Here is a 20,743-nt window from a genome sequence, read left to right as displayed (position 1 = left end):
ATGGCTATACATTGAAACTAACTGACAACTTAAAAAAAAAAAAAAAAAAAAGGGCAAAAAACCAAACCTGATGCCTGATTCATACCCCAAGAGACTCTAATTTAATTGTTCTAGAGTATGGTCTTAGAATTGATCTTTCCAGAGCTCCCTGGGTAATGTGAATGTACAGGTGAGCTGAGAACCACTGTTCTAGATGGGGGATCAGCAAACTTTTCTGTAAAAGGCCAGACAGTAAATATTTTGTTTTGTGGACCACATTGTCTCTCTTGCAACTACTCTTCTCTGCTACTGTGGTGAGAAAGTAGCCATAGAAAATGTGTATATGAATGGGTATGTTCTAATAAAACCTTGATCTGGCTCATGAGCCTTAATTTTTTGACCCTTGCTCTAGAAGCATACTTCCAAGGTTGGGAGGGTTGTTCAGGTTGCTAACTCTGGTATGGAGGAAACAGGAAAAATATTCTAGTTTTAAAAAGGAATTTTGGCATTTGGATGAATGTTCTAGCTTTATTTTTAAAAAATGAGATATGTTTCTGAGTTCCATTTGATAAAATACTTTCATTAACCCACTATGTTGTTTGACTTCTTAGGGAGACCATGTGTGATTTTTGTGTTTTGAAGGAAAAAAAAATCCAATTAAGTTATTAAATACAACCTACAGTGGTGAAAAGAAAGATTAATCATGACAGATAGACAATTAAACTTAGAACCTAAACCAAGACAGAAAAGCTAAAACCCAAATGAAAAGACAGTCTCTACAGAATCAGGGAGGTCAGCTGGTGACCTGGTAAGTTTTGTGTTTTTTCCAATTTCCTTGGCTAGAATTCAACCATGAGTTTGTTTTTTGTTTGTCTCTTCTGCCGTTATTATTCTGTTTTGAATTCTACGTGGAGAACCAGTTTTAATTTATGCTGTCATTTTATTCTGGAGAAATTTGGAGAAGATAAAGCACATTAGAAAAATGAACTTTTTGCCCAATTATTAAGTTTCTCTCTTGCCCTCACTGCTTTCATAACTCTCCATAGAAGGGGAGTCAAGGGACAGAGGCCTGCAAACCATGCTCCTTATAATGAAGGCTGGAGGGTCTGTGTGGGTGATGTGGTCCTTACCTTTATCCTGTCGATGTTGGCTTCCATCTTCAGCTGTTCTACCAGCTTCCTGGCTTGTGCTATGCTGGCGGTATTGTTGCTAGCCATTGGAATGCTGGGTGGGTTTTTCAGATACACTAGGAAAGAACACAGGAAGGAAGAATGCATCAGGGCATTCAGGAGCTGCCAAACGTACAGGTTCATCATCATGGGGGAACTTCGAAAGAGTGGCTGTGGCGAGGCCTGGCTCTCCCAGCCCTCTCCATCCCCAGTCCAGTGCCAAGTCTGACTGCAGGCAGACCAGGAGATGACTGTGTGCTTGTGGTTTTCCAGACCCCCCCACCCCACCCCAACACACATACACACATACCCCTCTGCACTTCTACCCCTTCTTCAGGGAAAACCAATGAAGATTGTTTACCAAATCAGTTAGAATAAGATGTGCTGGGGCGCCTGGGTGGCTCAGTGGGTTAAGCCGCTGCCTTCGGCTCAGGTCATGATCTCAGGGTCCTGGGATCGAGTCCCGCATCGGGCTCTCTACTCAGCAGGGAGCCTGCTTCCCTCTCTCTCTCTGCCTGCCTCTCTGTCTACTTGTGATCTCTGTCTGTCAAATAAATAAAATCTTAAAAAAAAAAAAGAATAAGATGCGCTACTGATTAAGAAAGAAGTCATTAAAATTATCTTAATGTATGAACTGAGCTCAAAATGGTAAGGGTGACAGCAGGCGTTATAAGTGTTGTTATTTTTCAGGTACTACTATGGTCAGATACTCTGTTTAAGTGCCCTCAGAGGATGAAGAATGAAAGGCAAGCAGAGAGGAATGGTAAAGTAATCCCTTAGGATTAAAGACACCAAGTTTATAATGTTCTGCTGGTGGGTCCCAACACTAACTTTCTAGTTAACTGTAGCCACCTCAGTCTATCACACTGCAGATACGCTGCATAGAATGTGTGGTTCTTCAGTGTTGTTTATCCAGCATTTAAAAAAAAAATAGCCTTTTCTCTCTATTTGAAATATGGCTAGACACAACTATTTACTTCACTCACAGTTCTTCATCTGCAATGTCAAGGGGGAAGAATTGCCATGTCTAACTTGTTAATGACATCAATGAGTTCACCAGCAGAATTCTGTATTCAGTATAATGGACTTATTACTTTTATAAATATGGAAATGGGACACAAATGTTTAGAGAGTGGAATTCTGTACTTATGTAAATTATGAGATGGTTTCTTTGCCTCTGGGATTACTAGATCTCCTCCCCATCCTTTGCCCTACCCGCTTCATGTCCCCTCCCAATTTCATTTCTCTTCTAATTCTTTCTTGACCCACCATCTCAATTTTTTTTGTTGTTGTTCATCACGGAAAGTACCCTATTTTATTTTGGGGGCCCATTTCCTCCACATTCTGATCAGGTCTCGCTCCATGTCAAGGTGCCATATGTTATTTTGGGTCTGTGTAAATGTGCTCTTTGAGGTCACTGACACCCCACAGTGAAGCAATGTCTGAGAGCAGCAATTTAGTTGGAGTGCATGACCCAAGAAATGAGAGGCATTCAAGCCTTGCTTCAGTCAACAGTTGAATCCTGTTCTGGAGACATATTAAAGAGTGTGACTTCTGCTAGCTTTGGGGAATATTTTTATCCAGAGGTAAAGTAAAATCAGGCAACCATCTCAAGAAGGAAAGAGGACACATAGAAAACCTGGGAAACGAAATATAATCCCTGGTAAATTCAATACAAGACTGTTACGTATTCAGTAAAATCAAAAAACAATTTTTAATTACCAAAAGAGCATAAATATGTAAATTATCTTCTTTGGTTCTTATATCTTTGTATCTTGTTCTTCAAGGCAAAAGAAGAAATTATGTATAAGTCTTTGTAAACAAAGAGGTCCCTTCATAGTGTTATTTTATAAAGAAAACTGCAAAATCAGCCACCCCAACAGCATAGCATTTACAGTATAATTGAAAGATAATTAACTGTTCCCTCCACTTATTTTCAAAGGCATCAGAGACAATAAAATGGAAAGGAAGACTGAAGGGATTTTGAATCCACAAAGATCTCTGAGCTCTACTTCCATGTGCTTGAAGATCAGCAGAGGGATCTTTATGTAAAAACAAAACAAAACAAAAAAAAAACCAAGAAGAGGCTTTAACAACTATGACTTCATCAGCATAATTAGGAACCCAATCATCTCAGCCCCACAAGGAAATTATATGTCCCCAGATCGAACAAAAATCTAACACCCGTGCAAAACGTCACAGGACCAAGATGGAATCTTGATTTACCCAGAAGCATAGCCTAACTCTTTTCATTCATCCAAACTTGGAAGTAGTCATGATCTACAAGACCCTGGACACTGTTTTGTGAAGCTAACATTCCTTCCAAACTAGAATTTATCACACTAGAATACAGATTATCACAGAATTGCCAAATCCTCATTGGGCCTGAGGGAGATGTGGGAGTCTGGCCAGCTCTTCATCTGCCCTTGAATCTAAATCAGATTACACAGTAACCTGTGTCAGAAACCATAGCTTGCCTCCAAATACCACTTCTCCTCTTCTTTATTGGTAATAACAATTTGCTTTTCTTTTTCACAGAGCCCACGAGAAACCTGAATTTTAGCTGGGCATACTTTACTGAAATATACATTCTTCAGCCTCCTTTGCTGGTCAGTATACTTAGATGACCAAGTTTTGGCCAATGAGGAATAAGTAGAAGTGACCTCGAAAGGAGAAGGGTGTGCTCTTTGCCTCCCCCTCCTCCTGATACTGGCCTGGAAGACGGTCTTGTTGACTACAGAGCTTCACCTTGAACCTTTAGGTTTATACTCTGGGGTAAGCAGGAAGGATCTGGACACATACTGGCACTGTAGGGCCACCATACCAGCTGCGAACTGGCTATCATCTATGTGAAGAGAAATAAGTACCCACTTTGTTTACACCACCATTATTAAGAGTATTTCTGCCATTGGACAATAGATTTACCATCACCTGAGTAAATGACCCAGAATTTTCATTTGAGTATCTAGGAAATTCTATGTTCTAATGCCTGTTCATGTTTCCTGGGAAAGTTATGGCTTTCTGTCTTAGGAGAATAAGATAGAAAGTGTATGAGTTTTCTATTGCTACCATATCATATTACTACAAATGTAGGAGCTTAAACAATAGGAATTTCTTACCTTGCAGTTCTGGAGGTCAGAAGTTTGAAATAGGTCTCACTGGGCTAAAATCAAGGTATCAGCAGAGCGGTATTCCTTTTGGAGTCTGTAAGGGAAAATCTATTTCCTTGCCTCTCCCTAGCTTCTAGGAGCTACTGGCATTCTTTGGCTCTTGGTCCTATTCCTCATTTTCAAAGCCAGCAAAGGTGAGTTGAGTTATTCTTACATCATATCACTCTGACCTCTTCTACAGTCACATCCCCTTCTGACTCTGCTCTCTTCCTTCCTCCACTTTTAAGAACCTGGCAACTCTACTGCCCCCTACCCCAGATAACCCAGGACAACCTCCCTATCTTTAGGCCAGCTTGACTAGCAACCTTAATTCCATCTGCATCTTTAATTGCCCTTTGCCATTAACATAGCATAGTCATACATTCCAGGAATGGAAACATGGACACTTTTGGGGGACTTTATTCTACTATGGAAGAAGACCTCTGCATGGCAGAAGAGAGAAGTGGGGATATGGGGACTGAGATAGAAAAAGAAGAGAGAAGGGGTAGGATGCAAGTCTAGAAATGTTGGGGAGAGAAAACCTCTGAAAACTAAATGGACTTAGCAGAAAAAGTAAACACAGGCTTTGGTTTTAGTTTTAGGAAGATACATCCTCAATGTTCTAGTTTTACTATATGACCCAAAAGAATCTAGTGTTTCCTACTAGGGATTTACCCCAAAGATGCAAATGTGGTGATCTGAAGGGGCACGTGCACCCCAATGTTTATAGTAGCAATGTCCACATTAGCTAAACTATGGAAGGAGCCCACATGTCTATTGACAGATGAATGGATAAAGAAGATGTGGTATACACACACACACACAGGAATACGACTCAGCCATCAAAAAAATGAAATCTTGCCATTTGCAATGATGTAAATGGAACTAGAGGGTTATATGCTAAGTGAAATAAGTCAATCAGAAAGGACAATTATATTATCTCAATATGTGGAATTTAGGAAACAAAACAGAGCATAGGGGAAGAGGAAAAATAGGGGGATAGAGGGAAAAATAAAACAAGATGAAACCAGAGAGGGAGAAAAACCATAAGAGACTCTAAATCATAGGAAACAAACTGAGGGTTGCTGGAAGTAAGGGGCTGGAGATATGGGGTAACTGGGTGATGGACATTAAGAAGGGCATGTGATATAATGAGCACTAGGTACTATTTAAGACTGATGAATTGCTGACCTCTACCTCTGAAACTAATAATACATTGTATGTTAATTAATTGAATTTAAATTTTAAAAAGTCAAGTGTCACATTTATTTATTTTTTAAAATATTTATTTATTTGAGAAAGAGGGAGAGAGAGAGAGAGAGAGAGAGAGAGAAAGCAAGCGTGAGCAGGAGGGGCAGAGGGAGAGGAGAAGCTCAAGCAGACTCCATGCTGAGCACAGAGCCTGACTCGAGGCTCAGTCCCAGGACCCTGAGATCATGATCTGAGCCAAAATCAAGAGTGGAACACCTAACCAGCTGTGCCACCCAGGTGCCTCAAGCTGTTAGAATCACTTTGTGCATTTTCTTCTTTTTCACCTCCAGCTGTGTTCCTGTAAAATCCTTCTCCTGAAGACTGAAAGCGCTATAGGTTCCTAGACCAGTGTTCCAAAGAAATATGCATTTTCCTAAAAAGTGGCTATGGTAAATAAGAAAAGTTAGTCTGTCTTCTAAGCCTGAGGTACTTGGACAATGCATCACACACACGGACACGCTCAGAATGCTTTTCATCTTATAAAACAGAAACTCTGTACCCAATAAACAGAAGTCCCATTCTTTCCTTCCCTCAGCCCCAGAAACCACCTTCTGTTTTCTGTTTCTATGATTTTGGCTACTCTAGGTATCTCGTAGAAGTGGAATCATACAGTATTTATCTTTTCATGACTGGCTTATTTCACAGAGCATAATGTCTTCAAGGTTTACATCTGTCGTAGCATGTGTCCGAATGTCCTTCCTTTTTAAGGCTGAGTAATAGTTCACTACATGTCTATACCACATTTTGCTTATCCATTCATCTGTTGAAAACACTTCCATTGCTTCCACATTTTAGCTACTATGAATAATACTCCCATGGACAAGGGAGTACAAATATTTCTTCAAGACCCTACTTTCAATTCTTTTGGGTGTATACCTAGAAGTGGAATTGCTGGGGCATATGGTAAATCTATTTTTAACTTTTTGAGGAATAGCCATCCTGATTTTTGTAGCAGCTATGCCATTTTACATTCCCACAAAAAGTGCACATGGGATCCAATTTCTCATCTTCCCAACACTATTTTCCATTTTTGTTTTTTTGATAGTGGTCATCTTAACGGGTGTGAGGTGGTATCTCATTGTGGTTCTCATTTGCATTCCCTAATGATCAGTGATGTTAAGCATCTTTTCAAGTACTATTGACCACTTGCTTATGTCCTTTGGAGAAATACCTGTTCAAATCCTTTGCCTATTTTAAAAAAATATTTTATTATTTTTACATGATCTCCACACCCAAGGTAGGGCTAAAACTCACAACCCTGAGATCAAGAGCAGCACACTCCACCAACCAGGCCAGCCAGGCGCCCCCCCACCTTTGCCTATTTTTGAATCAGGTTTTTTTGGTTGTTGAGTTTTAGCTCTCTATATATTCTGGATATTAACTTCTTCTCAGATATATGGGGTTTAGATACATTTTCCTTCATTCCATAGATTGCCTTTTCACTCTGTTAATATTGTGCTCTGAGGCACAAAAGTTTTTAATTTTCATAAAGTCCAAATTTCTTTTGTTGCCTGTGCCTCTGGTGTCATATCCAGGAAATCCAATGTTGTGAAGTTTCTGCTCTATGTTCTACTTCTGAGAGTTATAGAGGTTTAGCTCTTACCTTTAGGTCTTTGATGCACCTGCAGTTAATTTTTGTATATGGTGTTGGGTAAGGGTTCAACTTCATTCTTTTACATGTGGATACTAGTTTTCCCAGCACCATTTGTTGAAAAGATTGTCTTTTACAAGTTGAATGGTCTTGTCACCCTTCTTGAAAATCATTTAGCTGTATATGTGAGGATTTATTTCTGGGCTCTCTAATCCCAAGTTAATTCTATTCTAAGTCCCTAAATATTTTATTATTTTTGACACTACTGTCAAATGGAATTGTTTCCTTAATATCCTTTCCAGATTGTTCCTTGTTCATGTAGACAAGTGAAGTGCTACATCGCAGATTCCTAATGGGGGAGACAAAAACTTTTGTCTTCTGTCCCTACCTAAGCTGACAGCGATTGCATGTGGTGAGAAGTGTTGTTGAGAAAAGGGTGTTGCATCTTGTGAGCACATCGGGCCAAGAGAAGTTGTTGACAGAGTCCTGTTAGGTGCTTAGGCAGAAGCACAGATGCATATCGGATACCCTTTACTAAGGTTCCTGTTTCATTCTACATCTGGCTGAAATCGGGCAGACATTATTTTAAGAGGGAAGGAAATGGTTTGAATTTAGCAACCACTGAAATCGCTAAAAGAAAAAGTAAAATTCTGCTGAAATGATCATGTGAACAAAGCTTGAAAACACAGGTGTGTGTACACCCCTTTTAAAAAACAAACAACAAAAAACTTTTCATTAAAAAGAGAGAATGATTAATTCCTATAGATCGCTCCCTGCTCACCCCCATCAGCTAGTCTTTGGATTGCCTTACGATACACCATAGTTTACTTTTGTAGGGGTCCAGCCTGGCCCCAGAACCATCAGAGGCCCACCTCAAAGATGCACCCATCTGTGGATTCTAACTCTTCTAGAAATCAGTGGGACAGAGGGAAATAGAGCCAGTGTCTGCCTCTCTTGGGGAGACTCTGAAGTCCTGAGCTCACTTCTGGAACCTCAAAACACCTCTGGCAATCAGCTGGGGTGATGATCAATGGTTGGTAGTGCTGCTGTGACCCTCTTCCGTCTAGCAGTTGGTAGCCCCTCCCAAGTACTGAAATGGGTGACTGCACATCTCTGGATTTGAATCGGAGAGCTAGAATTCCGCAGATTAATTCTTTCAGATTCCACAGCCAAGATCTCTTCTCAAAATTCGAACAATCTACCCTCTGGAAATTCCAAATGGGATTCAACCTATTTTCCAAGCCCCACACTAAACCCACTGGCAATGGTTCTCAACCAAGGGAAGTGCAACCCCTTAGGAAGCATTTGGAAATGTGTGGGGGTGGCCTGGGTTATGACAGTCATCAGGGGTGCTAATGGCACTTAGAGAGCGGAGGCAGAAACTCTAATGCCCTGGAGTGCCAGGCAACAGTGAATTGTACTGCTCCCAGCCCCTCCATCAGAAAGGACACTGGAAAAAAAAAAAAAAAAAAAAAAAAAAACCACAGTCATAGATCCATGCATGAAAAATCTGCTCAGAGAAAGTACTCCACCAGGAAAGGTTCAAGGAAACTGGCTTTTATATTATGTCTTGGGATCCCTATTACCTTCCCAGGGATGAATAAGTGTTAAGTGCTCATAATTCTCATTAGCATTATTGTGCTTTATGGATATTTAGTCCCTGCTTATTTAAAAGAGAGCACAATCTCTTGCAATGTGCTGGTGGAGTGAGATTATGCTGGGTCATATCTGCCAGTAAGCAAAAAGAATACAAACAACCGAAGCTCCTAGAACAATTACAGAGCTTGTGTGAGAGAGATTGGTAGGACTCCGGAAGAATGTCCTAATTATCCCACCTGAATTCCAAGCCTGAGAATCATACAGAAGGCATTTTACTCTTTTCACTGATGAGATAAGCACCCTCCTCCCCCCAACCCCCTGAACATGAGAGGTAGGGCTTGTTATAGAATAATAACCATTAGATGAGTTTTCTTCTTCTAAAAATACATCCAGCATTCTTGTTTCTTTCAGGAGGAACTCTTCTGTTAAGAAACCATACATTTTCTTGTCATTTAGGCTTGGGAGTTAACACACAACTCCTTATTTCTGTGACACCAAGATAAATAAATGTTTTGATAATGAGACCTTTGCCTTAGACAGTATAGGTTAATTGGGGAGGATGCCATTCTTTTCAGGTTCTAATGGTGTTTTTTAAGCACGGCATCCAGTCTTCGTTCTGGCCTTTCATTTTAATTACAACTGTGTGTTCCTTAGAACTGTGTTTTGATATCTGCAGTTGGTGGTAAGGGGGCTTGATTTACTTGTTTTATATATTTACAGGTTAAGATGACACTGGCAATAAAACAAACAATTCTAGGTTTACAGTCAAATCAGAGGTTTACAGTCTCCCAGTTATTTGATGATATCTTCATTATCCTCAATTGTTAGTTAGCCATATCGTCGGGGATCGGTTATTAGCTGGGTTTGAATTAGAGGACCATTTCCTAACAATTTCAATTTGCAATTCTTCAGAGCCTCTACAGTTAGTCACCTGGGTAAATGTTTTTGTTAATGGCTTATACCTCAGCACAAGTTCAGTTTGGTCATTTTGCCAAACTCACTTCTTGTTGATTTTGTTTTTTGGATCCCTACCCTAATTCATTCTGTAGCAAGTAAGAACCACCATCACCAAATTGATGAGAGTATATATACGAAGGGTCCAAGGAAGGGCTTTCGCAGTCAGAACACAAGTGAATTTCTGAGTTGTGGCTGCAGCGTGAGTAGAATAATAATTGTAAAAACAGCCTGCCTAGTTTCACGGTACTTTTTTGTGAGATAGCTCCTCGTATTACCAGTTGGCCACTTTGACCTGAAAATACCAAAATAGCACATTTCCATCTCTACTAATCAGCAAACACTAATTTCTTTTTGGTTCTCCCACCACTGGGGAAATTTTAAATCAATAGAGGATTTATTTGGGAAGCTTGTTGCTTCTCCTTCAACACTTTCAAGCCCCAGAGTGTCAGGGTTGGAACTCACGGGCTCAATCTTACGTGTTTCAACAATTGGAGCCATCATAAAGATATCTTTTGGGTGTCATAATGTCCCGGTTTCCTCACTTGCCTTTGCTCATTTTTGAGTAGGTGTATGGAGGCCACAGGTGGCAAAAAAAAGGACATGAGAATGGGGAGGGGATTGTCAGGGAAAGGGTAGGATAACGGATGTCCACACAGACTTCAGCGTGGAAGCGTTTGGGAATAGAAGGTATGCATGAGAAATGATGTTGGACTCCAGGGGGCACTGGTTAGTATTTGAATAGGGGAGAAGAGAGGGGGAGAGCCAGAGAGGGGAGGTGAGCCCCAGGGAAGGGAGAAGAGGAGTAGCAGGGGGTTCCTGAGCACCCAGAATGCAGAGAACGAGACTGCACAATGCTGGCTAAGGATGGATTTGTAAATAAAACAAAACAGGAACCTTCCAAACCCCTTCCCCCGCCTCCTCTCTCCCCTCCCCATCTTTCAATGCTTCTCATTTCTAGAAATTTGGTTTTACAGGCCAAAAGCTTTGTTCTTTTACCAGAGGACCAGGAACTCGTACTAAAAATGAGTATTCGCTTATAAACCAAGGGTTTGCCATGTGCCAGGCCCTGGGCCAATTCCCTGTTTCATCCTCACAACCCCAGGGACGTAAGTACTGCATCCCTAGCTGGAGGAAACCAAGGCTTGGGTTAAGTCGGAACATTAGAGAGATGGGTGTTTCTAAAGCAAGCCTCCACCAGGGAAAAATGTTCTTCCAGCCCTTCTCAATTCCATTTTTAGATGCAGCAGACTGATCCTAATCTGGGGACTGTGGTATCTGTTTGGCCATTTCACAAACGTAACAGCAATTTTTATGGTCTTTGTAGCTACAGAGAGAGTTAATGGGAATGAGATCTGGTGCAGAAGTTGTACCAAACAAAAATGTTACGGGGCCATTGGGGAAGGATATGAACCAAAGGAGCAACTTATCAACTTAAACTCTACTCAGGAAACCATGTGGTTTTGCTGGGACGTTGCCACTTACCAAATGAGAGAAAGACAAGATTGCATCTGATTTCCCTCAAATCAGCATGGGAGCTATCTATGCTGTGTAGGTAGAGAGTAAGACACAACACAGCTTCCCTGACTTACTTGGGTGCCAGAAACCATTATTTGAAAATGACAGCTCTCTGCTTTCCAGCAAACTGCTGTTTTTGAAACAACATCTCTGTGAGATGCAGCCTTCTGCTTGGAAAGAGCATCACTGGTTAGCTTCTAACCAACCTTGACAAAAACATAGCCCTTGGAAAACGTGGTTCGAAATCATGGGTTTCACAGATTTTGTAAAATAAAACAGTAATGAATAGAGCATGCTGCAACTTAAAAATGACACGCGAGCTTTAGTTTTTATCGGAGCCCTGGATAATGCAGATGGCTGTATGCACAAATGGGAGCTGGCATTTTCAGATGTTAGATGGGCGTTGTTTGTATGAAGGCAAAAAGACCCATATTTTGTATGATATGTGCTGGATTTTCTTTAAAAAAAAAAAAAAAAAAAAGGAAACCTTGACCGTGAACCAGTAGGGTTCCAACCAAAGAGAAAAAATGAGCTTGTTTCCATAGAAATGGCTCTGTTAACCTACTGATGTCTAATGCTCCACAACAGCAGGCAAGGGGAAGCTGATAGGCAGAGGCCTTCTGCCTCCTTGTAGGAAATTATTTATTGGTCAATTAATTTCTTTAAAAAAAAAAAAAAACACTGCTTCAATTCTAAATCCTCAGTGGATCTTAAGCCTTAGGCAACCCCGGGAGTTCAGGGAGACTAGCGCGCCTGTTTCCTTGCCTCTCTGCTCAGATGGATCCTTAGGCTCTCAAAATGGTAACACCCGAAGTCCTTTGGCCAAGCTCCTCAATGCAGCTTCCCCGGTAAGAACTGGAGCCCCTCCACTGATGTTTGGTACCACCATGTTGTCTAGGGATATTTCCTGTGATAGAATTGACGGGTGGTACAAGATTAGAGAAACAGGTACTAGAAGACAGTAGACCTGAATTCTGGTCCATTCTGACATTCCTGGCTGGGTTGTTTTTGTTTTTGTTTGTTGGTTGGTTGGTTTTGTTTTGTTTCTTTTCAGTGGGAAAAATCACTTAATCTTTCTGGTCCTCAGGAGCTCAACTGGATTGTAGGGCTGTACAAGTGTCCCTAATGTTTGTGATAACACCTTATAAAGTATGGACTGCTACAGAAGGAACAGGCACGAACAGGAAATGACCACCACCATTTATTGAGCAACTACTAAGCACTATAACCTAGAAACATTACATACATAATCTCCAACCCTCACAACAAGGTACATGGAAAAGGAATCGGGGACTAAGAAAGGCAGTGAGAAAAAATATCTAGGATTATGAACAACTGTGCCTCTATTAACCAGGACCTTTGGGTGAGGTGGGGGAAGGTGGGTAAATATTCACATCTGATTTTGAAATTTCTAATTTGCACTGATGACAGAGATCACAAGTAGGCAGAGAGACAGGCAGAGAGAGAGGAAGGGAAGCAGGCTCCCTGCTGAGCAGAGAGCCCGATGCGGGGCTCGATCCCAGGACTCTGGGATCACGACCTGAGCCGAAGGCAGAGGCTTTAACCCACTGAGCCACCCAGGCGCCCCTGCACTGATGACTTCTTAAAGAGATGGCGATCATTTGAAAATCAATTGCAATTTAAAATTAGTAAACAAGGGGGGCCGCTTGGGTGGCTCAGGGAGTTAAGCCTCTGCCTTTGGCTCGGGTCATGATCTCAGGGTACTAGGATCGCACCCCACATCAGGATCCCCATTTATCAGGGAGCTTGCTTGCCCCCTTCTCTCTCTCTCTGCCTGCCTTTCTGCCTACTTGTGATCTCTGTCAAATAAATAAATAAAATCTTTAAAAAATTAGTAAACAAGGATTTATTAAGTGCTTACAGTGTGTGACTCAGAAGCATGTGCATGTGTTAAACATAGTAAGTTTCTACGGAAACGGGCCACAAAGTGGATGTGAGAACCCTATGGGCTCCCTCCATAATTCTAAGAAGGCGCTGCTATCTTTTACTGCTATCTTCTGGAGGGAATACTCACATCCACCTACAGTGTTTGTAAGGGTTTCCTGTGGGCACAGAATAAACTTGCAAGACAAGCACCTGAGGCTAATTGTCTTCTGCTTCCTCCTTGGGTCTATTTCCTGTGTGTGAAGACCGGCAGAGCATCACTGCATACACAGCAGCTTTTCCATCAATATCTACAGTGTCTGTGGCCACCCCACCTCACCAGCCCTCGCTTTCAGCCAAAAACGCCTGTTCTCTGTTCATCCAACACAGCCCATGCCCGAGGCGTTCATGAGCTCCCTGTATGGCTTATTCCCTCACGTGCACCTATGTTTTGCAGCCAGGCCCTAGCCTCCCTTCCTTGGAGAACCCTTCCTCAGCAACTACCTACCCCAGCGACCTCCTCAGGCCCTCAAACTCATACCAAACCAGGAGCCTGTGCTAGTAGAAACCAAGTCACTTCTCTGGCCTTTTAATAAATATTGCACACAGGGGCGCCTGGGTGGCTCAGTGGGTTAAAGCCTCTGCCGTCAGCTCAGGTCATGATCCCAGGGTCCTGGGATCAAGCCCCACATTGGGCTCTCTGCTCGGCAGGGAGCCTACTTCCCTTCCTCTCTCTCTGCCTGCCTCTCTGCTTATTTGCGATCTCTAATAAATAAATAAAATCTTTAACAAAAAAAAAGAAAGAAAATAAATATTGCACTAACTGCTCTTATCATTAGTATTTCATCTGGGTTTTCTCCCATAAATATTTATTACACCTATCCTTCTATCTCCAAAGTTGCCCTGTTTGTCCTTCTTTACCGGTTGAACAGGACAAGTCAGGCTCCACCACAGGGCCCTTGCACTTGCTGCCTTCCCTGTCTGTCATGCTGCATTGCCCTGGCTGGTGGTGCCCATGGCTGCTGCTTTCTCTTTTGAGCTGACATTCAAATGCCAGGTCTCCCGATTACACTGTATAATAAAGTGTCCTGTCTAGCCCATCCTTCTTCTGGCAGAGCTCCCTGTTTATTTTTTCTTTTCAATGCATTATAATCATCTGAAGTCACTGAATTTTTATAGCATCCATCTTTCTCCTCCTCTAAATATAAACTAAGAGCAAATAGCTTGTGGTGTTCACAGTAGGTGCTCGATAAATATTTGTTAAATGAATGAAAGTCCTTCATGTAGCACCCTCCGCACCCGGCCTTCTGGGTCTTAGACGCTTCAGTACACGTTTGCTGCTTGTGAGGATGAGTACCCAGAGCACGGAATCATCCATGCCCCTCACGATAGCCCCATCAAACACTGCTCCTTAGTACAGGTTGCTAATGGTGGCTTTTTTTTGGTAGCAAATGGGCTAATGGAGCATATTCCCTAAAAGGGCATCTCCCAGGCTCTGGATCTCATCTGATCTTTTAGTATCCCCACATAACTGGGGCAAAGGATAAGCTTGTGACTTATACCTTCTTTCCTCTCCTCATTTCCTGGCTACCGCCAAGAGAGAAACCGATCCCCAGGGAACCACATGCCCTGTAGGTTGTTTTTGGCAACATATAAATCATCAATAACTTTTCTCAGTTGCAAAGTTACACAAACACACTGTTTGAAAGTGTAAACATCCGTGTGATGCTCAAAGCTCCTTTGTAGTCTTGGCCTCACCTTCCCCCAGCCTCCACGTAGCAGTGACCACGGGCTCAGGCAGAAACCCAGCGTGAGGCCACAGCCCTTGAAATGCAGTACAGAAGGCCTTGGCTCCCTTTTCTTGGGTTAGTGTCAGGGACAGCAAGGAGCACGTTGGTCTCGAACTGATTTTTTTGAAATATTTTAAGATATTAAAAAATAAATATTAATTTTTTTTACTTTAAAAATATTTAAATACGTAAAAGAAATACATAGCCGTTATCAGAAAACTGGAAAACAGAGATTCAGAAAGCAAAACTCCCCTATATTGTACTATCAGGAGACAGCCAAAGGAAACTTGCCAGCCATTTTTCAAGTACCTTTCCCCAACTTGGAATGCTTACTTTTTGGGTGTGGAGTATCATGTTGGGAAGATAATATTAACTAATACACATAATCATTTTCTGGGCCTTGCATCGATGCTGAATTTCTGAGATGTTTTCCCATGAAGCACACTGTAAGATTTATCCATCCACCCCATATCCATAAGAGAATGAAGTTATTTTAATGTTTCCCATTACTCAACTGTCACATTTTACATCCTCTTTTAAGGCTATCACACATCTCTGACATGTAGTACAGAGCCATTTTTATTCTTCTAAACAATATTTTTTTACAACTACTACTCTAAGCGCATAAAATAAATTGTCCTGCCGATATATCTTTGATTATAAGGATTGGGTAGAGGAAAAAAAGCCTAAGAAATTAAAGATGAAGGGACACGTAACCCTTTCTTTTACTTTATCACTAAGTAAGGACACAGACAACTCTCACCCACGCTGATGACCCTGCAAGTCCCCTGGACTGGAGGGGAAGGGCATCAAGAAGAGGACCCTTCTCAGGGCGCCTGGGTGGCTCAGGGGGTTAAGCTTCTGCCTTCAGCTCAGGTCATGATCCCAGGGTCCTGGGATCAAGCCCCGCATCGGGCTCTCTGCTTAGCAGGGAGCCTGCTTCCCCCTCTCTCTCTGCCTGCCTCTCTGCCTCCTTGTGATCTCTGCCTATCAAATAAATAAATAAAATCTTTAAAAAAAAAAAAAAAAAAAAGAAGGGGACCCTTCTCCACAGCACATATGTTTACTCGCCATCTCCAAAAGGTAAAGGGATTTGTCTGAAATGATGACCTGGGGACCAGGAGATTGTCTTACAGATACTTCTTTTTTTAAAGTCAGGTTTATCAGGATATAACTCACATACATTAAAATTCAACCATTTTCAGCACGCCGATGACCATCTAACTATGTACATGCAATCTTGAAACCACCTCAAAGCTGCACAGACTATTTTCAGGAGCTACTTAGCCACTTTGCTCACTCTCCTCCTTTCCTAGCCTGGCCTCCCAGAATGCACAACTTTGAGATTAGTCCCCAGGTACCAAGAGCAGTTCCAGGAAAGCAAAGACTGTGCACTTGACTGACCTTCCTTAACATGGAGTTCACAGAGGTATGAAACCTCAGAGACTGGCAGGAGCCAGAAGTTATCTTGCAGGACCATCTACCCACAACAAATCTTTTTTTATAATCACTGATTTAATATGCCAAAGTATAAGTGATGAAAATCACTTGTGACATAGGTTTCAAAAATGCCTCTGAACATCTGGAGCCTGCGGTTGGCACTGTTTCATTTAACAAGTTTAGTTCTGTTTTGGCAGCCCCTGGGGGCTCAAGGCAGGAAGGCCTCTGCAGGGTGAGAGGTGAGGATTTTTCTAGGAATGAGCAAGTTAAAAAAAAAAATGGCTCCAAAATGACTCCTCTGCAAACGTATGCCACTAACCCTTAAAGAGAGGCTAAATACGAGGCATTTGAAACTCACTGAAACAAGACCTTACTTCACAGGTAAAAACAACAACAACAAAATTAGGGGCAGAGCAATGAAATGCATTGCCTTGGAAACACAGCCATCACCTAGTGTCAGAACCAAGGACTTAACCCTGTTTCCTGAGGCTGCCTAGTATCAGAATTATTAAGGTTCAAATTTCTTCAGATTTCTCACTAAGTAAGTCCCACCCTGTCCCCATGTGTGGTCACCTCTAAAGAAACTCTATCAGGAGAATGGGGTGGGGAGTTGGTGAAATGAAAAAATATGATCCCACTCATTCTGCCGATCGCCCCCACCCCCGCCATGTCATGATGATCACCACCCAACAGTGAGACTGTCTGATCTATTAAGGCTAGAGGCACTGGACTTAATTTTCTCACCTTAGTTTTGTGTGTGTGTGGTGTGTGTGTGTGTGGGGGGGGGGCGTGCGTGCTATTTTTGTAAAGAATGTAAATAACGGGCAAATTTGACTACCAGGTGCCCTGTTTAGTGAGTAAAGAGTATTTGCCAAGCCGATCTCTATACTTTAACAAAATGGGTTTAATGTTGTGTGGAAAGAGAAACTTATGTAGCTCTCCAAGGAATTTTCTGGAGGCCATCTCTTTGGAACATGTGTGGTGTCTTTGGATGGGAGCATGAAGGGAAAACAGAGGGGCATGGAATTAGGGAGAGCTGTGAAGATGTTTTCTGAGCTGACATCCACAACTCCCCAAGGTACTGAACTGATGGATGTTCACAAAGAAAATGTGGGAATCAGCAATGGGGTAATACAGAATGCTGAATTCCAAGGCTGGAGGTCTGGATTCGAGTATCAGCTTTGTCCAGTGATCACAGATGAGTCATTGTAATCCCTCTGGGCCTCGGTTTCCCCTTCTGTAAAATGAGAGTGTTGACATGAATGATTGATTCTTGTTGGTTGTTTTAGAGATACTAATATGGTTTCACTCTTGTCAGTGTACCATTGAATCCCACAGCTCCAGGACTTTCTCAACATAGTTAAGTGTCAGCCCCAATTCCAAAATTAAATGTCCAAGGAGAGTGGACAAATATGCAGTAAAACCCCAAGACCGAGAGGAACTCGGTTGAAAGGAAGATTTCAAGCTTTCTATTTTCTGTCTTTCCAGATCATTCCCGCTGGATCCTGATTATAAAAATTCAGGACACCCACCTGTTGAGCATGCCTCCTTTTCATCATCCCTCAAAACCTTCGTGTCCTCACGTGCCGCCTTACCAGGCTTAGACTCCATGGTCTGTTGTGCGGTCCACTCCCTTCAAATTCACAGCAACACGGCCTCTCTCTCCCTCAGTCATACCAGCTTAGAAAAATCCCCAACCCTGATGGATTCCAACTCTCAATCTATCCTTGAGCAGCTGAAAAGTGCCAAGTCAAACATAACCACGAATGCACAGATATTAACTTCAAGTAGGTCAGTAGCGCTGCCCAGTTTTTCTTCCTTAGTCAACCTCCAGTAATGTTTTCCACACCTTTTCCGCTCTCTTCAAGCCTCTAATACGTCCTCAGTCCCCATTGTCCCCATTGTCATCCGCAGCTGATGACTTTGCTTCACACTTCTCATTTCACTAAAAAACAGCACCCGGCAGTACCCAGAAAAGCACATCTATGCTCTCCCATGACCACCATCACCCACTCATGGGCACATGCACGTCTGTGCTCACAAATAACTGCCTTCTCTTCTCTTGTGATGATGAACTGCTCATGCCTTGGTTTTTGCTGCTGTTGGTTTCTTTCTTTCTTTCTTTCTTTCTTTTTTTTTTTTTAATATCTTGGTGAGGAGCCCCTTCACTTCAACACTGGCTCCCACCTTACCTATTAAAGGACCTGAGCCTTGTCCTTTTTCTTTCATTTTCATCTGCATCATCAATTTTCCTTCCTCTTTACTGGAGAGAACCCATCAGCATATAAACATGCCAAAACATCTCCCATCTTTGGAAAAACAACAAAACCTGTCCCTTGACCTTGCATGCCCTCCCAGCAAGAATCCCATTTTTCTATTTTCCCTTACAGATGACTGGAAGATTTGTCTAGCCTCACTGTATCCACTTCCCTTCCTTCATTATTTTCCTAGATCCCTCCAAATGGGTTCTCCTTCACTTAATTTGTCTGTCGGCATTTGTCTAGGTCAGCAGCAGGTTCGATTTCCAGTTTTTCAAATCCAGTCATCACTTGGTCAGTCCTCTCCTTACCTGACCTGTTCTTCAGGCTGCTGTGGTTATTGGAACCAACTACCATAAACTTGATGGCTTCAAACAACGGCAATTTATTCTTTCACAGTTCTGGAAGATAATAATTCAATATCAGTTCCACTGAAGGGAGATCAAGGTGGCAGCAGGGCCATGATCTCTCCTAGACTCTCAAGGAAAGACTCCATTTCTAGCCTCTTCTAGCTTCTGGTGGTTGCTGGAGATCCCTGACTTGTGGTCCCATCACTCCAGGCTTTGTCTCTGTGATCACCTTGCCCTTTTCTCTTCCGTGGGGCATCTCTCTCTGCCTCTGTCTTGTAAGGATACTTATCATTGAATTTGGAACTCTCCAAGGTAATCTAGGATAATGATTCCACGTCAAGAACTTAATCACATCTGCAAAGACTCTTTACCCATATAAAGTTACATTTACAATTGCAGGGATTAGAACCTGGTATCATTGGTGGCCATTATTCAGCTATTACCACCTTCTGGCAGGATTTAACACAGTGAGTGCATTGCTTCCAACTCCTACATAGCCTCTTCACCGGACTCCAGGGATGTGGCTTTTTCTTGACTGTTAGACTCACTGGTTGACTGATTCATTCATTCATTCATTCATTCATTCACTTTTCTTAATTGTGGTAAAAGACACATAAAATTTACCATCTTAACCATGCTCACATTGCACAGATCTCTAGAACTTTTTCATCTTGCAAAACTGAAACTCTATGCCCATTGAACAACTCATTTCCCTGTCTCCCCAACCCCTGGCAACCACAATTCTACTTTCAGTTTCTATGAGTTCAACTACTTCAGACACTTCACATAAATGAAATCACACAGTACTTGTCTTTTTGCAGCTGGCTTATTTTATCCACACTGTAGCATGTGATAGGTTTTCCTTCTTTTTTTAAGGCTAGCATCCCATCTCTCTCTCTCTCTCTCTCTCTCACACACACACACACACACACACACACACAGATACATACACACACACATATATATATATATATATATATATATTATATACATATCACATTTTGTTTATCCTTTCATCTACTGAAGAACATGGCTATTGGGAATAATGATGCTAAGCACATAGATTGTACTTTCAATTCTGCAGGATATACACCCAGAAGTGGGGTTCCTAGATCATAGGGTAGTTCTTTTTTTAATTTTTTGAGGAAACTCCATACCGTTTTTCATAATAGTTGCATCATTTTACATTCCTGCCAACAGTGAAGTGTACAAGGGTTTCAATTTCTTCATCTCCTCACAACCCTTGTTATTTTCTGTTATTTTCTAGATTTTTGTCTTTCCTCTCAATTCCTTCTCAGTCTTTCCTCTTGGTTTCATTCATCTCCTTAATCCCCAGGTCTCAGTGTGTTCGCACTCTTCTATGTTTACACTTTTCTATGTTTACACTCAAACCAGGTGATCTCATTCAGACCCATGGCTGAATTATGAGCCCTTGGCTTCCATCCCTCAAGCTTCTATCTCCATTACCCATCTTGCTTTTGAAATCTAGAACCAACTCTCTACTCAACCTCTCCACAGGAATGGGCATCTCAGACTTGATATGTCCTAAACCAAATTTCTAATTTTTCTCCCCAAACCTGCTCTTCCTACAGTCTTCCTCATGGCAGTCAATGGCAGCTCCATTCTTCTGGATGCTCAGATTAAAAACTTTGACATTCTTTCTTCTTTGTCTCACAGCTCACTTCCAATCTCCCGGCAAATCCCTGAACACTTCCTTCAGAATATATCCAGAACCCAGCTCCTTCTCCTCCCACAGCTACCAGTCTGACCCTCGCCACCTTTATTTCCTGCTTGAAAATTTCAGTATCAGC

General features: G+C 42.0%; 1 protein-coding gene across 6 annotated transcripts in view; it reads right to left on the bottom strand.

The window, feature by feature from the left end:
• LOC111159618 (G protein subunit gamma 2) overlaps positions 1-20,743 on the bottom strand; it is a 113,118-nt gene that overhangs the window by 21,429 nt on the left and 70,946 nt on the right. For 2 of the 6 annotated variants that reach the window (XM_022522157.1, XM_022522166.1), the window contains 2 exons: positions 18,894-18,983; positions 1,110-1,225 (listed from right to left, as the gene is read on the bottom strand). In XM_022522157.1, the coding sequence (XP_022377865.1) occupies positions 1,110-1,225; positions 18,894-18,939 (162 nt within the window). In that variant the 5' untranslated portion in view covers positions 18,940-18,983. Of the gene's footprint in view, positions 1-1,109; positions 1,226-2,870; positions 2,967-4,267; positions 4,287-18,893; positions 18,984-20,743 lie in introns of those variants that run through there. The other 4 variants (XM_022522174.1, XM_022522197.1, XM_022522190.1 and 1 more) reach the window with 3 other exon arrangements.

This window comes from Enhydra lutris, unplaced genomic scaffold (genome assembly GCF_002288905.1).
Source record: "Enhydra lutris kenyoni isolate GAN:26980312 unplaced genomic scaffold, ASM228890v2 scaffoldscaffold4, whole genome shotgun sequence".
NCBI classification, from domain to species: domain Eukaryota; kingdom Metazoa; phylum Chordata; class Mammalia; order Carnivora; family Mustelidae; genus Enhydra; species Enhydra lutris.
The sequence above is the reverse complement of the archived record's forward strand: the minus strand, read 5'-3'. Positions and strand labels throughout refer to the sequence as shown.